General features: G+C 35.7%; 1 protein-coding gene across 1 annotated transcript; it reads right to left on the reverse strand.

Annotated features, from left to right (window-relative positions):
• Positions 1-3,242: 3,242 nt before the first annotated feature.
• On the reverse strand, positions 3,243-14,525 carry asf1bb (anti-silencing function 1Bb histone chaperone). The gene is made up of 4 exons (XM_048207069.1): positions 13,978-14,525; positions 11,818-11,933; positions 11,286-11,462; positions 3,243-4,339 (listed from the first exon to the last, which is right to left on the reverse strand). Exons 1-4 carry the CDS (start codon positions 14,084-14,086, stop codon positions 4,148-4,150), a joined length of 594 nt encoding a protein of 197 aa, XP_048063026.1. The 5' UTR covers positions 14,087-14,525; the 3' UTR covers positions 3,243-4,147.
• Positions 14,526-18,200: the final 3,675 nt, after the last annotated feature.

Raw genomic sequence — 18,200 nt, forward strand, 5'->3', positions numbered from 1 at the left:
ATTATATAATTATTTGATAAATAGAAAACATTTATTTGAAATAGAAAGTTTTTGCAACATTATAAATGTTTATACTGTCACTTTTGACCAATTTAATGCATCCTTGCTGAATAAAAGTATTAATTTCTTTCCAAAAAAAAAAAAGGGCTCTTACTGACCCCAAACTTTTGAACAGTAGTGATAATGTTACAAAAGCTTTCTATATATATATATATATATATATATATCAGACAACGTCCTCATTTATGTTCCTGTTACACAATTTTCCTGGTTAAGTTAACATTACATAAAAAGAGAGACCAAATACAATTCTATTTTGTATTTTTACACTATGTAATGTCCTATTTATTAAACCCAAGTATAAATTTCATCAAGTTAGTGTTTTTATGCATTTTTACATTTATTCCAAAATAATAACTAAAGGCAGTAACAATTTAAACAAAATATTTTATAAACTGATATTCAGCTTTTCTTTTTAAAAATCAGTTTATTTTCAGCAGTCATCAAGCGTGTACACACTGTCACTCACTCACAGACACAAAGATGTACCTTTAATTTCACTACGCTGATTGCTCACTAAAAACTCCCGCAGTCTTCATGTTTTCAAGCCATTTCGAGTTTGTTTTGACATGAAATAAAGCGGTGATCTAAGTGACAGTAGTTTACTTACTTTTTAATTAGTTTTACCATTAACACCATCACTGTCTTCATTCAGGCCGATTCGACAAGAATGCGCACAAAAACAAGAGGCGGGATTTATCGCACGAACCAATCATGTCCAATCGTAACCGATCATATCCAATCATAGCGCGATGGAGGCTTTGCCTCCTCTCACGTGACTTTCCCCATTCATTCTCAGTTACCCCCCACTAAACCCACCGCACGCTTTGGGGGCTCTGCTTTGTTTCCATGAGCTGAAGGGAGGCACAGAGACGCGGACCTTCGTTGTAACTTTACCTGCGGGTGTCGCTGTTTAACAGTGTTTCTTTAGAAAAACGAGTGACTTTTACAATTTTTAATGTCAAATTTTGTAACGTGCATTGTTTTATTTTTGTAATATCGATTATTTTCTCATCCAGTTTTTTTGAGGCACTGCCTCCCTTGCCTCCTCGGAGGAAACGCCCCTGATATATATATATATTTATAATTAACTAATTAATTCAAAACACCTGCAAAGGCCTTTAAATGGTCTCTCAGTCTAGTTCTGTAGGCTACACAATCATGGGGAAGACTGCTGACTTGAAAGTTGTCCAAAAGGCGACCATTGACACCTTGCCCAAGGAGGGCAAGACACAAAAGGTCATTGCGAAAGAGGCTGGCTGTTCACAGAGCTCTGTGTCCAAGCACATTAATAGAGAGGTGAAGGGAAGAAAAAGATGTGGTAGAAAAAAGTGTACAAGCAATAGGGATAACCGCACCCTGGAGAGGATTGTGAAACAAACCCCATTCAAAAATGTGGGGGAGATTCACAAAGAGTGGACTGCAGCTGGAGTCAGTGCTTCAAGAACCACTACGCAAAGACGTATGCAAGACATGGGTTTCAGCTGTCGCATTCCTTGTGTCAAGCCACTCTTGAACAACAGACAGCGTCAGAAGCGTCTAAAGACAAAAAGGACTGGACTGCTGCTGAGTGGTCCAACGTTATGTTCTCTGATGAAAGTAAATTTTGCATTTCCTTTGAAAATCAGGGTCCCAGAGTCTGGAGGAAGAGAGGAGAGGCACACAATCCACATTGCTTGAGGTCCAGTGTAAAGTTTCCACAGTCAGTGATGGTTTGGGGTTCCATGTCGTCTGCTGGTGTTGGTCCACTGTGTTTTCTGAGGTCCAAGGTCAATGCAGCCGTATACCAGGAAGTTTTAGAGCACTTCATGCTTCCTGCTGCTGACCAACTTTATGGAGATGCAGATTTCATTTTCCAACAGGACTTGGCACCTGCACACAGTGCCAAAGCTACCAGTACCTGGTTTAAGGACCATGATATCCCTGTTCTTAATTGGCCAGCAAACTCACCTGACCTTAACCCCATAGAAAATCTATGGGGTATTGTGAAGAGGAAGATGCGATATGCCAGACCCAACAATGCAGAAGAGCTGAAGGCCACTATCAGAGCAACCTGGGCTCTCATAACACCTGAGCAGTGCCACAGACTGATCGACTCCATGCCACGCCGCATTGCTGCAGTAATTCAGGCAAAAGGAGCCCCAACTAAGTATTGAGTGCTATACATGCTCATACTTTTCATGTTCATACTTTTCAGTCGGCCAAGATTTCTAAAAATCCTTTCTTTGTATTGGTCTTAAGTGATATTCTAATTTTCTGAGATACTGAATTTGGGATTTTCCTTAGTTGTCAGTTATAATCATCAAAATTAAAAGAAATAAACATTTGAAATATATCAGTCTGTGTGTAATGAATGAATATAATATACAAGTTTCACTTTTTGAATGGAATTAGTTAAATAAATCAACTTTTTGATGGTATTCTAATTATATGACCAGCACCTGTGTATATATATATATATATATATATATATATATATATATATATGCGTGTGTGATGTAAAAGATCGTGATTCGTCAGACCAGGCCACCTTCTTCTATCGCTCCGTGGTCCAGTTCTGATGCTCACTTGTCCACTGTTGGCTCTTTCGGCAGTGGACAGGGGTCAGCATGGGCACCCTGACTGGTCTGCGGCTATGCAGCTCCATACGCAACAAACTGTGATGCACTGTATATTCTGACAACTTTCTATCAGAACCAGCATTAACTTCTTGAGCAATCTGAGCTACAGCAGCTCGTCTGTTGGATCGGACCACTGATCATTGATAGTAAAATAACACTGCTGCCATTGTTCCATGTAAACTGCATAGTCATCCTGGAAATTCCTTGAACATAAAGCAAAGACTCCACTAGTTTAAAATGTTGTATTTTATTTAACTTTACCATCTTCCACAGCACACCAGATGCCAGTGTGTCCGTCCGTCGCCCCTCTGACCCACAGTCTGCATATTTCCACAGACCCAGATCAGAGGACAGAGAATAGAGGGAAGGAAAATGAAACTATGGGACGAGAGCAGAGGGAGTGATGGAGGGATGAAAGGAAGAGTAGTTGTCTGATGTGATGTGTGGATCAAAGGTGGAGCAGCCCAAAGTGCCATCTCTAATATCTGTTGCTTAGCAACATCATAAAAAGACACACACAGGGTGTGTCTGTATAAAAGAGCGAGAGAAAACCAAAGACAGTTTTACAAAGACAAAAGTTCAAATTTATTCAATCAAAGACTTCTCAAACAAATATCACATGGGATGAAATAAGGCAACAAAAGTTACAATATAAACCAGGCATTCCGATTAAAACCGAAATAACAAAACACTTCTCTAAATAAACTCACACCCCAACAAAACAGAAAGAGTTGGAAATGTGACGGTTTTCAAAGATCAAACATATCTGAACAAAAACACTCCCAGAAAAGTTCTGATTTCTGAGCGTAACGTATCACAGCGTGAATCTCACGAAAACATGTCAGTCACATTTCACACCAGAATTAAGAAAACAAAGCTTACAGATGATATATATAGTATCAACGCTACCCTGATGTATAATAACTTACAATTTATACCAGTTATTATTATCATCATCAATAAAAATGTTCTATTATTATTATAATCATTAATCATGTTGCATTTATGAAAATGAGCTTGTTTTGCATTATAATAAAGACAACATGGGGGATTTATTACTCAGAATGTAAAAATAATAATGGTCCTAAAAATGCTTAATTGCATTTAAGCTAAATATAATTTCTCATTTCTGTAATTGCGCAGAGAAATGTGACTCGAACATGTTTTGATGACCTGAACATGTTTCCACTAGTGATGCGCACCACAGGAAAACAGAAGAAAACAGTCCGTGTCTGCTGGTGCTGCAGGTTCCGCCCCCTGGTGTTCAGGACAGGGAGTGCAAGAAGAGGCCTGCGAAGTCCCTGACTGCTCCAGCTGTGGCATCAGAGCAATAATAAGTGCCAGAGGATGGAGATGAGTGCGCGTGTGTGTGTCCAGTCACAACTGTGAGAACATGTAGGTGTATAAATACAAGATAATACATTTATTACTTTATGTATGAGGTTGTATGTTGTTGTGTGTGAGTTCTATAAGCAGTCCATAGAGTTGTCAGGCATGAGTCCAAGGGGCGGGGCTTTGCCGGGCATGGAGGTGGGCGGGAGCATTGTGTTGGGGGCGGGATCTACATTCTCTGAATCTTCCATCTTGTCCACAGTTGCTTCCCAGTTAATGTGGAAACGGGTCACCCGAGGGTTTGATGCCAAGATGTTCCTTTGTAGCTGCGGAAAAAAAAAACATGATGAAAAATTGAAAAAAACAAACAAACAATGATTTGGATTTGAATCTGTCGTTTAAAGACACAGTGCTTACATTATTCATTAAAATATAATATATATTAGTACAACTTTACAACAAGGTCCCACTAGTTACAGTTAGTTAATGCGCTAATATTAACAATGAGCAATAGGGCTGGGTAAAAAAAAAAAATAGATTTCTTGATTTTAATCGATTCTCATTTTTTACGAACCGATATCGATTCTTATATCCCAAGAAACGATTAGTCTAGTCTGTTTTCAGTTGATGAATGAGCAGAATATGCGTCTCCCATCCAATAAATCACAATAATCTTTGTGCTTTTTTACTTTTGATATGAAGCAAAGTCTCAGAATTCAAATGACGTCCATCTTATTATGAGATTCAAAAAATAAATACCGTTTTGGCACTGTTTAATGTGGCGTGACAGATCGCTTTAGCGCCTCAGTTAAAGAGAAGCATGTGATCATCCTCTCCTCCGCTTTAATACCAGTTACAGCGCGAAATAAACATGCATGAACATCTGAAGGTATGTTAAAATACACAGTGCAACTTACTGAAATCCGTATCATGTCTCGTGTAATCGCCCAATCAGTGTTTCAACCTCGGAAAGACGTCAATAAAACAGCTTGTAAACAAGGTCGCGTAACATCACATTTACCTCAGAAAAACATATTCAGTGAGCATAAACTCATTAGTCAGCTAGAAAAGTGAACTCTAGAGAGCAACATTCTGATAAATATAACTATGCACCGTTACATATTCATTATAATGTTCTTCAATGTTTAATGCATGTTTGAATAAATGACAGCCATGATTTAAATGCTTATATTTAAAAAAACAAAACAAATTGGAGTAGAAATATGATTAAGTAATTCTAAACTTTATTTATTATAAAAAAGAACATAATTGAGTGTAATTTGTGTCTGTATATAAATAAGTTAATTTAACCTTCAATATTATAGTAAAGTATACCAACTGACTCTCATGTGTTGTTTACAGCATTAGTTGAGATTTTTTCCTCTAGAAAATTTGCCATGTACTGTATCTGATATACTACATCCACAAATAATCGATATATTTCTGTCATGAAGTACACGCCCTCATGTTGTTCCAAACCCGCAAGATCTTCGTTCATCTTCGAAACACAAATTAAGATATTTTTAATGAAATCCGAGCGCTTTCTGACAATTTAATTATCACTTTCAAGGTCCAGAAAAGTAGTAAAGTCATTGTTAAAACAGTTGACGTGACTGCAGTGGTTCAACCTTAACATTATGAAGCGACGAGAATAATTTTTTTGCGCAAAAACAAAACAAAAGTAATGACTTTATTCAACAATCTCTTCTCTTCTCTCACTCTCATTCAAAAATTAGTTTTTGCGCACAAAAAGTATTCTCAACGCATCATAAAATTAAGGTTGAACCATTGCAGTCATGTGGACTATTTTAACCATGTCTTTAGTACGTTGAAAGTGTTGATCATATTGCCCTCTATGGAGGGGTCAGAGAGCTCTCAGATTTCATCAAAAATATCTTAATTTGTGTTCTGAAGATGAATGAAGGTCTTACGGGTGTGGAACGACATGAGGGTGAGTAATTAATGACAGAAATTTCATTTTTGGGTGAACTAACCCTTTAATACTGTATTAGTAAACATTGAAATTAACATTAACTATGATTAATAAATGCTTTAAAGCTATTTTTCAATGTTAGCTCATGTGAACTAATGTAGTTAAAGGGGTTATGACATGAGAAATCTAATTTGCCTTAATCATTAGACATATACGAGGTGTTTGTACTATTAAAACATCCTGCAAGTTTCAGAGCTTGTTGACAAGCTGTTTTTGAAGGTCTTTGAAGCACGGTTGAAGCACTGAATGAGCGATTACATGAGTCATTTGGTATTCATTCATACTTATTTCGCTCTGTTGCCTGTAACTGGTATTGAAGATAGAGGAAGAGATGATCCGTTCACGTGCGCCGCGCGGGCGCTTCACTTGATCTGAGGCACGCCACATGATCTGTCACCACGTTAAAGAGTGCCAAAACGATACTTGTTTGAATTTCATAATAAGACGGACAGAATTTGAAATCTGAGACATTGTTTCTTATCAAAAGTAACAAAGCTTATTGTGATTTAATGGATGGGAGGTGCGCTACAATGTTGTGTTCATTTATCAGCTGTAAACAGGCTAGTGTAAAAGATTCTTGGGATATAAGAATCGTTATCGGTTTGTAAAAATGAGAATCGATTAAAATTGAGACATCAATATTTTTTACCCAGCCCTACTATGCAATGACATTAGCCAATCATAACAGTGTCCATTTACTGACAAGTCAGAGCTGCCACTTAAAAAAGGATAATTTTAGACCGAGGGTCAGAAAGAAGGGTAAAAAGAAAGTTTTTCAACATACAGTACAGTCCAAAAGTTTGGAACCACTAAGGTTTTTAATGTTTTTAAAAGAAGTTTCGTCTGCTCACCAAGGCTACATTTATTTAATTAAAAATACAGTAAAAACAGTAATATTGTGAAATATTATTACAATTTAAAATAACTGTGTACTATTTAAATATATTTGACAAAGTAATTTATTCCTGTGATGGCAAAGCTGAATTTTCAGCATCGTTACTCCAGTCTTCAGTGTCACATGATCCTTCAGAAATCATTCTAATATGCTGATCTGCTGCTCAATAAACATTTAATGTGTACAATTGTACAAAATATTTGTGTACAATATTTTTTTTCAGGATTATTTGATGAATAGAAAGTTCAAAAGAACAGTGTTTATCTGAAATCTAATCTTTTGTAACATTATAAATGTCTTTACTGCCACTTTTGATTGATTTAATGCATCCTTGCTAAATAAAAGTATTAATTTCTTTAATTTCTTTTCAAAAAAATAAAAATAAAAATTCTTACTGACCCCAAACTTTTGAACGGTAGTGTATAATGCTACAGAAGCTTTGTATTTCAGATAAATGCTGTTCTTTTGAACTTTCTATTCATCAAGGAATCCTGAAAAAAAAGTACACAACTGTTTTCAACATTGAAAATAATCATAAATGTTTCTTGAGCAGCAAATCAGCATATTAGAATGATTTCTGAAGGATCATGTGACACTGAAGACTGGAGTAACGATGCTGAAAATTCAGCTTTGCATCACAGGAATAAATTACTTTGTCAAATATATTTAAATAGTACACAGTTATTTTAAATTGTAATAATATTTCACAATATTACTGTTTTTACTGTATTTTTAATTAAATAAATGTAGCCTTGGTGAGCAGACGAAACTTCTTTTAAAAACATTTAAAATCTTAGTGGTTCCAAACTTTTGGACTGTACTGTATATATTTGTTGTTTTGTGCAAAAACATTAAATGTCCTCAAAGAACATGTTAAAATAATAAACAAAATCCACGCCATGACCTCTTTAACCAATGATAACAAATAGAAACCTTAAATATAAAGTGTTACCAGTATATTATTATTAAGACATATCTCAGTAGTGGTGGCCATTTCCCATTTCTATGCTTTAAAGCAAACTGTTTCATGTGTCAAATATGAAATGAGTTTTACATATTCATTGAATGGTTTAAGAATCTCTTAATTCGCAACAGAATGAACTGATGGAAATTCGGGATTCTGTAACAACACGCACAATGGCAGCGACCCGGAATCGTTTAGCAGAATGAATGAATTACAAACGATACTGGACTATAAACGGCAGCCACCTGCCTCTTTGATCCGACCGCCATTACCGCATTTCAAATGCAGCAGATCTGTGTTACACAAATACACTCTCAATATATAACATGCATAATGTGTATTGAGTGTTAATGGGTTTTCTTGTCTACATTCACTTTCTTTTTCATATCTGTATTCCTGCTTTATTCCAATTCATCCGTAATAGATTAATCATGTAATCAGTCAACAAGTAAAATCATAATAATTTCAATATAAATATATGTATATACAGTTCAGTCCAAAAATTTGGAACCACTAAGATTTTTAATGTTTTTAAAAGAAGTTTCGTCTGCTCACCAAGGCTACATTTATTTAATTAAAAATACAGTAAAAAAACAGTAATATTGTGAAATATTATTACAATTTAAAATAACTGTTTTCTATTTGAATATATTTGACAAAGTAATTTATTCCTGTGATGAAAAGCTGAATTTTCAGCATCGTTACTCCAGTCTTCAGTGTCACATGATCCTTCAGAAATCATTCTAATATGCTGATCTGCTGCTCAATAAACATTTATGATTATTTTCAATGTTGAAAACAGTTGTGTACTTTTTTTTTTTCAGGATTCCTTGATGAATAGAAAGTTCAAAAGAACAGCATTTATCTGAAATACAAAGCTTCTGTAGCATTATACACTACCGTTCAAAAGTTTGGGGTCAGTAAGAATTTTTATTTTTATTTTTTTGAAAAGAAATTAAAGAAATGAATACTTTTATTCAGCAAGGATGCATTAAATCAATCAAAAGTGGCAGTAAAGACATTTATAATGTTACAAAAGATTAGATTTCAGATAAACACTGTTCTTTTGAACTTTCTATTCATCAAATAATCCTGAAAAAAAATATTGTACACAAATATTTTGTACAATTGTACACATTAAATGTTTCTTGAGCAGCAGATCAGCATATTAGAATGATTTCTGAAGGATCATGTGACACTGAAGACTATAGTAATGATGCTGAAAATTCAGCTTTGCCATCACAGGAATAAATTACTTTGTCAAATATATTCAAATAGAAAACAGTTATTTTAAATTGTAATAATATTTCACAATATTACTGTTTTTTACTGTATTTTTAATTAAATAAATGTAGCCTTGGTGAGCAGACGAAACTTCTTTTAAAAACATTAAAAATCTTAGTGGTTCCAAACTTTTGGACTGTACTGTATGTTAATAATGTCTATACGTATTGTTATATTGATGTTATAAATCATTATATAATTCATAAAGCATTATGTGCTCATTCAGTAAAAATCAGTAAAGGAAAATATCTATGCTTTGATAATTTTACTTCTTTCTGTTACATTTTTATGAGCATTTTGTGATTTTGCATTAAAAGAAAAGCTGGATGGAAACATCAAGGTGAGCATAAATTCTAAAAATGCACTCAATTGAGGAGGATAAATGTGTTATCAGATAAGAAAACATGCGCATAAACTATGATGGAAACACATTTACCCAAATAAATTCCTTGATGCGCATCAAAAAAGTCATGTGAATTTCGGGACAGCATAACTGGACCAATCAGCAGACTGATCTCGTTGCACAGAGCAAATGTTGTTTCGGTCTTTCTGTTTTCTGTTTCGAACACTTGCGCAAAGTCGGTCTTCCGTCTCCAATAGCAAGACAATATGACCACATTTATAGACCATTTGGGTGTTTGCAAAAAGTGATGAAATGTTTTGTGGGCGGAGCCAACCTGGTGGCAGAAAATAACAGTTCTGCAGCAGCAGTCTGTGGAAGCCACAGAATAAATCTCAATTCTGTTCACTTTTTTCTCGCAATTCCAAGTTTATTTCTCACAATTCTGTGAAGAAAAATCAAAATTGTAAGATATAAACTTGTTATTCTGTCTTTTTTCCTCAGAACTGTGGTATAAACTCGCAATTGCGAGTTATAAAGTCCAAATTGGGAGATATAATCTCAGATTTGCAAGAAAAAAGTCAGAATTGTGAGATAAAAATCATGCTTTAATAGTAAACTAATCATCACAGATTTCATCAGTCCAGTCTGTCTGTTTAATGACTTGCAACCAAAAATGTCTGCGTTTTGCTTTAAATGCCATCCTTGATGACAGTACTCTATAAAAATGAAGACCTTTTTTGCCCATTTGTGGATTTTGCCTGTTTTCCTCCACTTGTTACCCTTTTTTTTTTTTTACCACCAAAATGTGCATAAGTGTCGTAACTGTGATGTCTGCTCCAAAATGGTCTATTGTGTTCGTCTACGTGCTCTGAGATGCAAGTTATTATATACGAAAAAAGACAAAAAGTGTCTTTGCCTACTGCAGCAACCTAAATTTTTCATTGTGATATTTAGCATCAGTTTATCAGGAAGTGATGATTTTGTTCCCTTCTACTCGCTGGATGGAAATTATGCTTTTTTTCACAATTTTTTAATGCGATATTCCATTTTTAAATTGACTTTTTTTTTTTGTTTGTGTACATTTCATTTTAAAGGTTTCATGTAAAAAATTCCTTTTTCAACAGCAGTATAACCAGAATTTGTGGAATCTTAGTCTTTAAAAAAAAAAAAAACATTAAAACAATTGTGCTGTAACATTAGCTATGTTTCCATCCAAAGTTGTGAATTTAACAAATTTGGAATTTCACATAAAACATTTACGAATAAAGCAGCGTTTCCATCCAATGAGTTGAAGAGAACAAAAAACATCACTTCCTCATAAATTGGCGCTAAAAATAACTAAGAAAAATGTAAGTTGCTGCAGTAGAAGCCACTGTATATAATAATTTACGTATATAATACGCAATCATGTGAGACACTTCTGGGAGGGAAATATACCGAACTTTCCTCAGAATGACCAAAACAGCATTTCAGATGCTGTGCAACAAGATCGGTCTGCTGATTGGGACGGCATAACTGGACCATCGCAAAGTCACATACTTTTTTGATGTGCATCTAAAAATTTATTCAGTAAAGTGTTTCCATTGTAGTTTATGCACGTTTTCATGTCGCATAAAAAATGTATCCGACTCAGTTGAGCGCATACATTTTTTTTTGCACATTTTTAGAAGTTATGCACATCTTGGCGTTTCTATTTAGCTTTTTTTATGAGATATCCCACAATGCGCATAAAAATAAGTGCATGGAAACATAGCTATTAGTGGGTAAAGCACGATCTAAATGTAATGTCTCACCTGTGTGTAGTCGGGTTTGACTGGTGGGTTTTCCCGTAGCTCAGGGTCTGTGTACTCATTGTTGACATAATAGCCAATGCGAATGAATTCCTGTCCCCGATAGGTGCATGTGATCAGCACTACGGTCACGCCCACTGCATCACTCTCAGGGATCAGCCCTGTGTTTGGAGCGTCCGCCTGTCAATCAGGTCAAGAGAGAGAAACTCTTGGTTCACTCATTAAATAACCTGATATCTACAAAAGGCCCTGTGTATTTCAAGACTAATCTAAGTAGATTGTAAAGATGCTGTCCACTGTTTCCAAAAGATAAATGCAGATCAAATCTCAGTGCCTCACCTGAATATTTTTCTCTCCAATCCACTTTGTGCACTTTATGGCAAATTTACAGATCTACTTTCTCAGTTTATCTCTAGGTGGCAGTGCACTGCCATTTATGTATCAAGAAGGTGTTATTTATACTGCTTTGAGCTGAGATTTGAATGCAGGAAGATGATCAAATTGCACAGAACCAGGAATTAGTATTTCGGCTCACCTGAAACACAAACATGTGTCTTCCTGCAGGAACTGGGCCGACCAGAACCGAGTCTAGAATCTGGTCATACTCCTCACTCTCTGCAGAGCCAACGTAGATGATCTTCCACTCGAGATCTGAGAGAGAGGCAGAAACCGAGGGATAAGACATATTCAGTGACAGCATATTCAAATCTCTCGATTGCACAAGGTCTTTCCAATGCAATAAACTCAAGACTGAATGTTTAGTAGTAAAAATTACAGCTGCAAGTAGACAGAACATTTAGTGAAAAATTACCACAAGGATGTAAGTTTACATGCATGACAAATTGGACAGCCTTAGTAGTCCTTATATTTGTATTTCAAGTTTCATATGTGGTTATGATATCAGACGTATCATTTGAGGGTTTGTATTTGTGTTAACCACAAACATTATTTTACTTATAAATCAAAAACTGCTATTCTTAAAATGTTCAGAGTTGGGTGGTTGGACTACAAATTTGATGCCATGACTGAACAACTTTTTATGAGCATTTTATGTGGCCATTAAGTGTCATATCTGATCACTGTTAAAGGATTAGTCCACTTTCAAATAAAATTTTCCTGATAATTTACTCACCCCCATGTCATCCAAGAGGTTAATGTCTTTCTTTCTTCAGTCAAAAAGAAGTTAAGGTTTTTGATGAAAACATTCCAGGATTATTCTCCTTATAATGGACTTCAATGGCCTCCAGACGGTTGAAGGTCAAAATTACAGTTTTAATGCAGCTTCAAAGGGCTTTATATGATACCAGGCGAAGAATAAGGGTCTTATCTAGAGAAACCATCGGTCATTTTCAAAAAAAAAAAAAAAAAATACAAATTTATATGCTTCATAAACACAAATTATCGCCTTGTACGTGCTTCCGCTTTCCGTATTCTAGGACATACGGTGTAAGCGTTTTGAAGAATACGGAAAGTGGAAGCACGTACAAGGCGATAATTTGTGTTTATGAAGTATATAGTTGTTTTTTTTTTTTTTTGAAAATGAGCAATCGTTTTGCTAGATAAGACCCTTATTCCTCGTCTGGTATCGTTTAAAGCCCTTTGAAGCTGCACTGAAACTGTAATGTTGACCTTCAACCATCTGGAGGCCATTGAAGTCCACTATAAGGAGAATAATCCTGGAATGTTTTCATCAAAAACCCTAATTTCTTTTCGACTGAAGAAAGAAAGACATGAACATCTTGAATGACATGGGGGTGAGTAAATTATCAGGAATTTTTTTTTTTTTTTAAAGTGGACTAATCAATTAAGTTGGTTTATATAACGTTAACTGAAAATAACTGAATAACATTTTTTCCTTTTTTTGTGTGAAAAACTGTGGAAACATGCCTGACGTTTTATTTTTTAACTATGATCATGGGAAAAAGTAAAAATGTCCAAAGGCATAACAAAAAAAATAAAAAAATAGGGGAAAAAATAAACAAATTCTACACATTCTACACAACAAATAGAAACTTGTACAGAATATAATGGCATAATGACATTACATTATACTTAAATACATAAATAGATAAAAATAAAACTAATAAAATTGTAGTGGCTCACAAAAACCTTGATTATAATTTACAAGTCTGGGAGAAAAATGTTTTCAAATTCTACAAGACAAACCATATGATTAAGAGTGTCCATTTTTGATTATAGATATACAATTTACCAAATAAATTAAAGAGGCTAACTAACTTCAAGAGTCGTCGCTTATTTGTGTTTATACACTAAAACAATGTATTTCAGTAAAGAAGCGAATTCAATGTTGATAAAGCGCAACTGAATCTCAATTTCTTCTGCCACAAAATCTTCATAGCGCTTCCCGACACGTGACGTCAAACAAATTTCAACCAATCAAAGCCAGCACAAGCACACCGATCACGCCTCACGTCTCCTATCAGACCAATCAGGGAAAGAGGGGCGGTCACGCGCTGTCATCGAACTCCCCGCCGGCGCCAAAATATTAAGCGCGTGAACATTAAAAACTGACAATAAGAGCTTTCCCGCTTAAATCTCCATGAATATCCTTATGATTCTTGCTATTTAAGGAATAATGATCCTAAAAAAGGCAACTAAAGAATTCGGTATTGGATTATTTACACATTATTTGCAAAATACCTGTTAAATAATGTTAATTTTTGGAATCTCTCACCTTCAGGTAAGTCCTCCATGCATTCAAATGTGATCTCGAACTGAAACGGGTTTCCAAAAGGACTGGGATTATCCAGAACAGCCACGTTGAGCACCTGCACTTTGGCCATGATGGTTCACAGGGATTGATCCACAAAAATCGGCCTGGTGTTTACGGAAGAGATCCTCTTAAAAAAACTGCCCAAATTACTGGAGTGAGTCTGAAGTAAATCCAGCGGAAGTGTGAAACCGGAGTCAGATTGACAAAAAGGTCCTCTACTGTAGCAGGTGAAGCAGCAGGGGTTTCTCTTGAGGGGGTTATTTTGTACTTTTTAAACTAATAAGACGGTTGCCACACATCCATTTCACTCACTGCTGGAACATCTTGAAGAACAAATCATTTAGTGCTGGATTTGAATGAACATGGTTTTAAATAACCAAATTAAAGAATCAAAATCCGTCCTTTCCACAGGATCCTGAAGAAAAACGTCCCAAGATGCAGCAAAGATACTGAATGACAGCAGCAAGTGCTGTGGATCTGATGTCTTTTTCTTCCTCTCTGATCACTTTAATGGAATAAACCTGCTCTCTTCTGCCGCCTGCTGGACTGGAGGAAATCTCTGCTTTGAGCAATATAGCAGATTATAGCCTACTCCAGAATGAAATATAAACAAAAAATGCTGTAATAATGTGTCAAGTGACCATTTTAATGAAAACAGAAATCAATTCAAATCTCAAGCAGCTTCACAGACACACAATATCAGCAAAATAGGGGGGATTATTGTAATATGGAGCACTTTAGACTTGTAGTTTGTGATTTTCACCTCAACACGTCAGCTGGAATAAGCAATAAGTATGAGCAAGACATGAACACATTAGATGTTACTGTTTCACATGAAATAGACTGAAATAGACTGACATTGTTTTAACCTCAGTCAGAAATGATACAATCACAATAAGAATGATTCGATAAGATAATAAAAGTTAAAGCATGATAAGACTAGATGAAACCTATTTCTCACAAATCCATTTTCTTGAGTCTGAACATGAGAGATCATTCCAGTTGTTCAGGGTTGGTTTTTCAGGATTCAGTTCAACACATTCCTCATCTCCAGCCAAGTTATTCGGCTCACCTTTGACCCAAAACCTGAACAAAATCAGATTTTCAATTATTCAGAACCCCAAATGTTCAGTCAAATTAGCCCCAAAGTTTTCACTTATTCATCAACTAAACAAATCTTATTCATACAACTCACAAACTAACTATCGCAAGCAGCTTATGAATCAACAATCACTGCAGTAACGCAGTGACAAGTTTCAAGATTGAACTAAAGTTGCGCTGAAGTGAAAGAAAAAGCAGAAAATAAAAGAGGGAAGAATTTTACTTTTAGTATATGTTTTTTGGGACGTTCATTTAATTGTGGTTGCTGTACTGACTATATTTGTGGAAAAGATGTGTCTCATTTTTATAATCTCTAAAATAAACAGTGACACCTGCCAGCTGGAGTGCCCATGATAACCACCAGAGGGCGCTCATTCAGTCTCCAGTCATCCTTCCACCACACGGGCCTGGCCCTCCGTCCCTCCTCCGATTCTGCCTCAGTACCACTTCCCTCCTGGATCTATGTGACTGTCTGCTCCTTAAAGGTGCAATATGTAAGAATTTTGCAGTAAAATATCCAAAAACCACTATGCCAGTGTTATATATTTTGTTCACTTGAGTACTTACAATATCCCAAATGTTTCCAATTATTATCCTATCCTAATTGTTATCCTATTGTTTAAATCTAATTTTTTTTTTATTTCTTGCGAGTACCATGCTTTACCTTTCCTCAGAGAAAAACACTATTGAAAACTACCTGCTCTGCTTCATACTACAGTAACGTTAATAATCACATCCATGAACATGATTTCTTCCCGAGTACTATCCCTATTCTTTTCCACCGGCCGCTGAGGTAAAGATTACATGTCCCAAGACTCCGCTCTCAAACTTGGCATCGTCAAGCTACTTTGTTTGGAATAGGCCTTTAGCGACCTCTAGCGGACAGAAAATATTACATAGTGCACCTTTAAAGGATTAGTTCACTTTAAAATTGAAATTAGCCCAAGCTTTTCGGTGACGGGATGGGGGGCTTCTATGATATTACACTGCGTAGCCTATAATAAAAGATAATGAATTTCAAACCTGAACCAAACATATTTTTATTCAAAGATCAACAGTCTGTCATTAGTCTTTAGTCTGCCACAAAAAACAACATTAAAATCATGAACTCAAATGTCATTGTGAAAGGAAAAAAAACAATGACTGTTGTAAGTTACAGTGCGTAAATCAGACCTTTCTGTATAGCCTAACGCTAATAAGCTTAAACGAAAATAAGGAAATAATTGTGTAGTGAAGTAATTTTTTGTACACAGTGCCGCGAACAATCAATCACTCCTTTACGTGTGCATCACCTCCTCGCGGCTGCTGCAGCTTGCGCTCTCTTCATCAAGGCTTAAAACAAAAAGGGCATGCATATCTAAATCTAGCCGCCTACTGTATTTTTTTAGAACTTAAAAAAGATGCTGCAGCCAATGAGTTGCAGGACAACTCAACCTCTGCAGACAGTTTTTTAATGTTTATCAGAAAATAACTACTCAAGATTTTGCTTTAGTATAATTTTCGGGACAATTAGGGCCAGATTCAGGATTCGGGACAACAGTTTAGATTTCGGAACTGTCCCGAATTTTTCGGGACGTCTGGTCACCCTATTTCTTCCTAAGTTGAATACGGTGTTAAATCAGTGTAATTGTCCTGAAATCTGTTGATGGTCTGATTGAACTCTTCAACTGTGTTCTTGTAACTCTTTTTTAAGGTGTCCTAGAACATTCTTTCACAAGATGTAATATAAGTCTAAGGTGTCCCCTGAATGTGTCTGTGAAGTTTCAGCTCAAAATACCCCATAGATTTTTTTAAAGGAGCCCTAGATTCAAAAATTGAATTTATCTTGGCATAGTTAAATAACAAGAGTTCAGTACATGGAAAAGACATACAGTGAGTCTCAAACTCCATTGTTTCCTCCTTCTTATATAAATCTCATTTGTTTAAAAGACCTCCGAAGAACAGGCGAATCTCAACATAACACCGACTGTTACGTAACAGTTGGGATCATTAATATGTACACCCCCAATATTTGCATATGCCAGCCCATGTTCCCAACATTATGAAAGGGATTACACGTCTGGATCTCTGCACAGCCGAATCATCAGACTAGGTAAGCAAGCAAGAACAATAGCGAAAAATGGCAGATTGAGCAATAATAACTGACATGATCCATGATAACATGAGATTTTTAGTGATATTTGTAAATTGTCTTTCTAAATGTTTCATTAGCATGTTGCTAATGTACTGTTAAATGTGGTTAAAGTTACCATCGTTTCTTACTGTATTCACGGAGACAAGAGCCGTCGTTATTTTCATTTTTTAAACACTTGCAGTCTGTATAATTCATAAACACAACTTCATTCTTTATAAATCTCTCCAACAGTGTGTAATGTTAGCTTTAGCCACGCAGCATAGCCTCAAACTCATTCATAACCAAATGTAAACATCCAAATAAACACTGTACTTACGCGATTAGACATGCTGCATGACGAACACTTTGTAAAGATCCATTTTGAGGGTTATATTAGCTGTTTGAACTTTTTTGATGTTGTTTAAGGCAAGCGTGAGCTCCGTGAGTGGGGAGCGTCAGCATTTAAAGGGCCACACACCCTGAATCGGCTCATTTATAATGATGCCCCAAAATAGGCAGTTAAAAAAATGAATTAAAAAAAATCTATGGGGTATTTTGAGCTGAAACTTCACAGACACATTCAGGGGACACCTTAGACTTATATTACATCTTTTTAAAAAAAGTTCTAGGGCACCTTTAAATTAATTTTTTTTAACTGCCTATTTTGAGGCATCATTTACTATGCACGATTCAGGCTGCGGCTCCTTTAAATCTGTTTAACCACATTTAACAGTACATTAGCAACATGCTAACGAAACATTTAGAAAGACAATTTACAAATATCACTAAAAATATCATGATACCATGGATCTCAGTTATTATTGATTCATCTGCCATTTTTCGCTATTGTCTTTGCTTGCTTACCTTGTCTGATGATTCAGCTGTGCACATCCAGACATCCTGCCCTTGTCTAATGCCTTGAACATGGGCTGGCATGTGCAAATATTGGGGTCATACATATTAATGATCC

This window comes from Megalobrama amblycephala, linkage group LG1 (genome assembly GCF_018812025.1).
Source record: "Megalobrama amblycephala isolate DHTTF-2021 linkage group LG1, ASM1881202v1, whole genome shotgun sequence".
Classification (NCBI taxonomy): Eukaryota; Metazoa; Chordata; class Actinopteri; order Cypriniformes; family Xenocyprididae; genus Megalobrama; species Megalobrama amblycephala.

Bases quoted from the DNA above. Each gene is read 5' to 3' on its own strand.
- asf1bb (XM_048207069.1), bottom strand. From the start codon at position 14,086: ATGGCCAAAGTGCAGGTGCTCAACGTGGCTGTTCTGGATAATCCCAGT. The intron at 11,934-13,977 runs GTGAGAGATTCC...CCTCTCTCTCAG, and splicing joins CATGGAGGACTTACCTGAAG to ATCTCGAGTGGAAGATCATC. The intron at 11,463-11,817 runs GTGAGCCGAAAT...CCTGATTGACAG, and splicing joins GACACATGTTTGTGTTTCAG to GCGGACGCTCCAAACACAGG.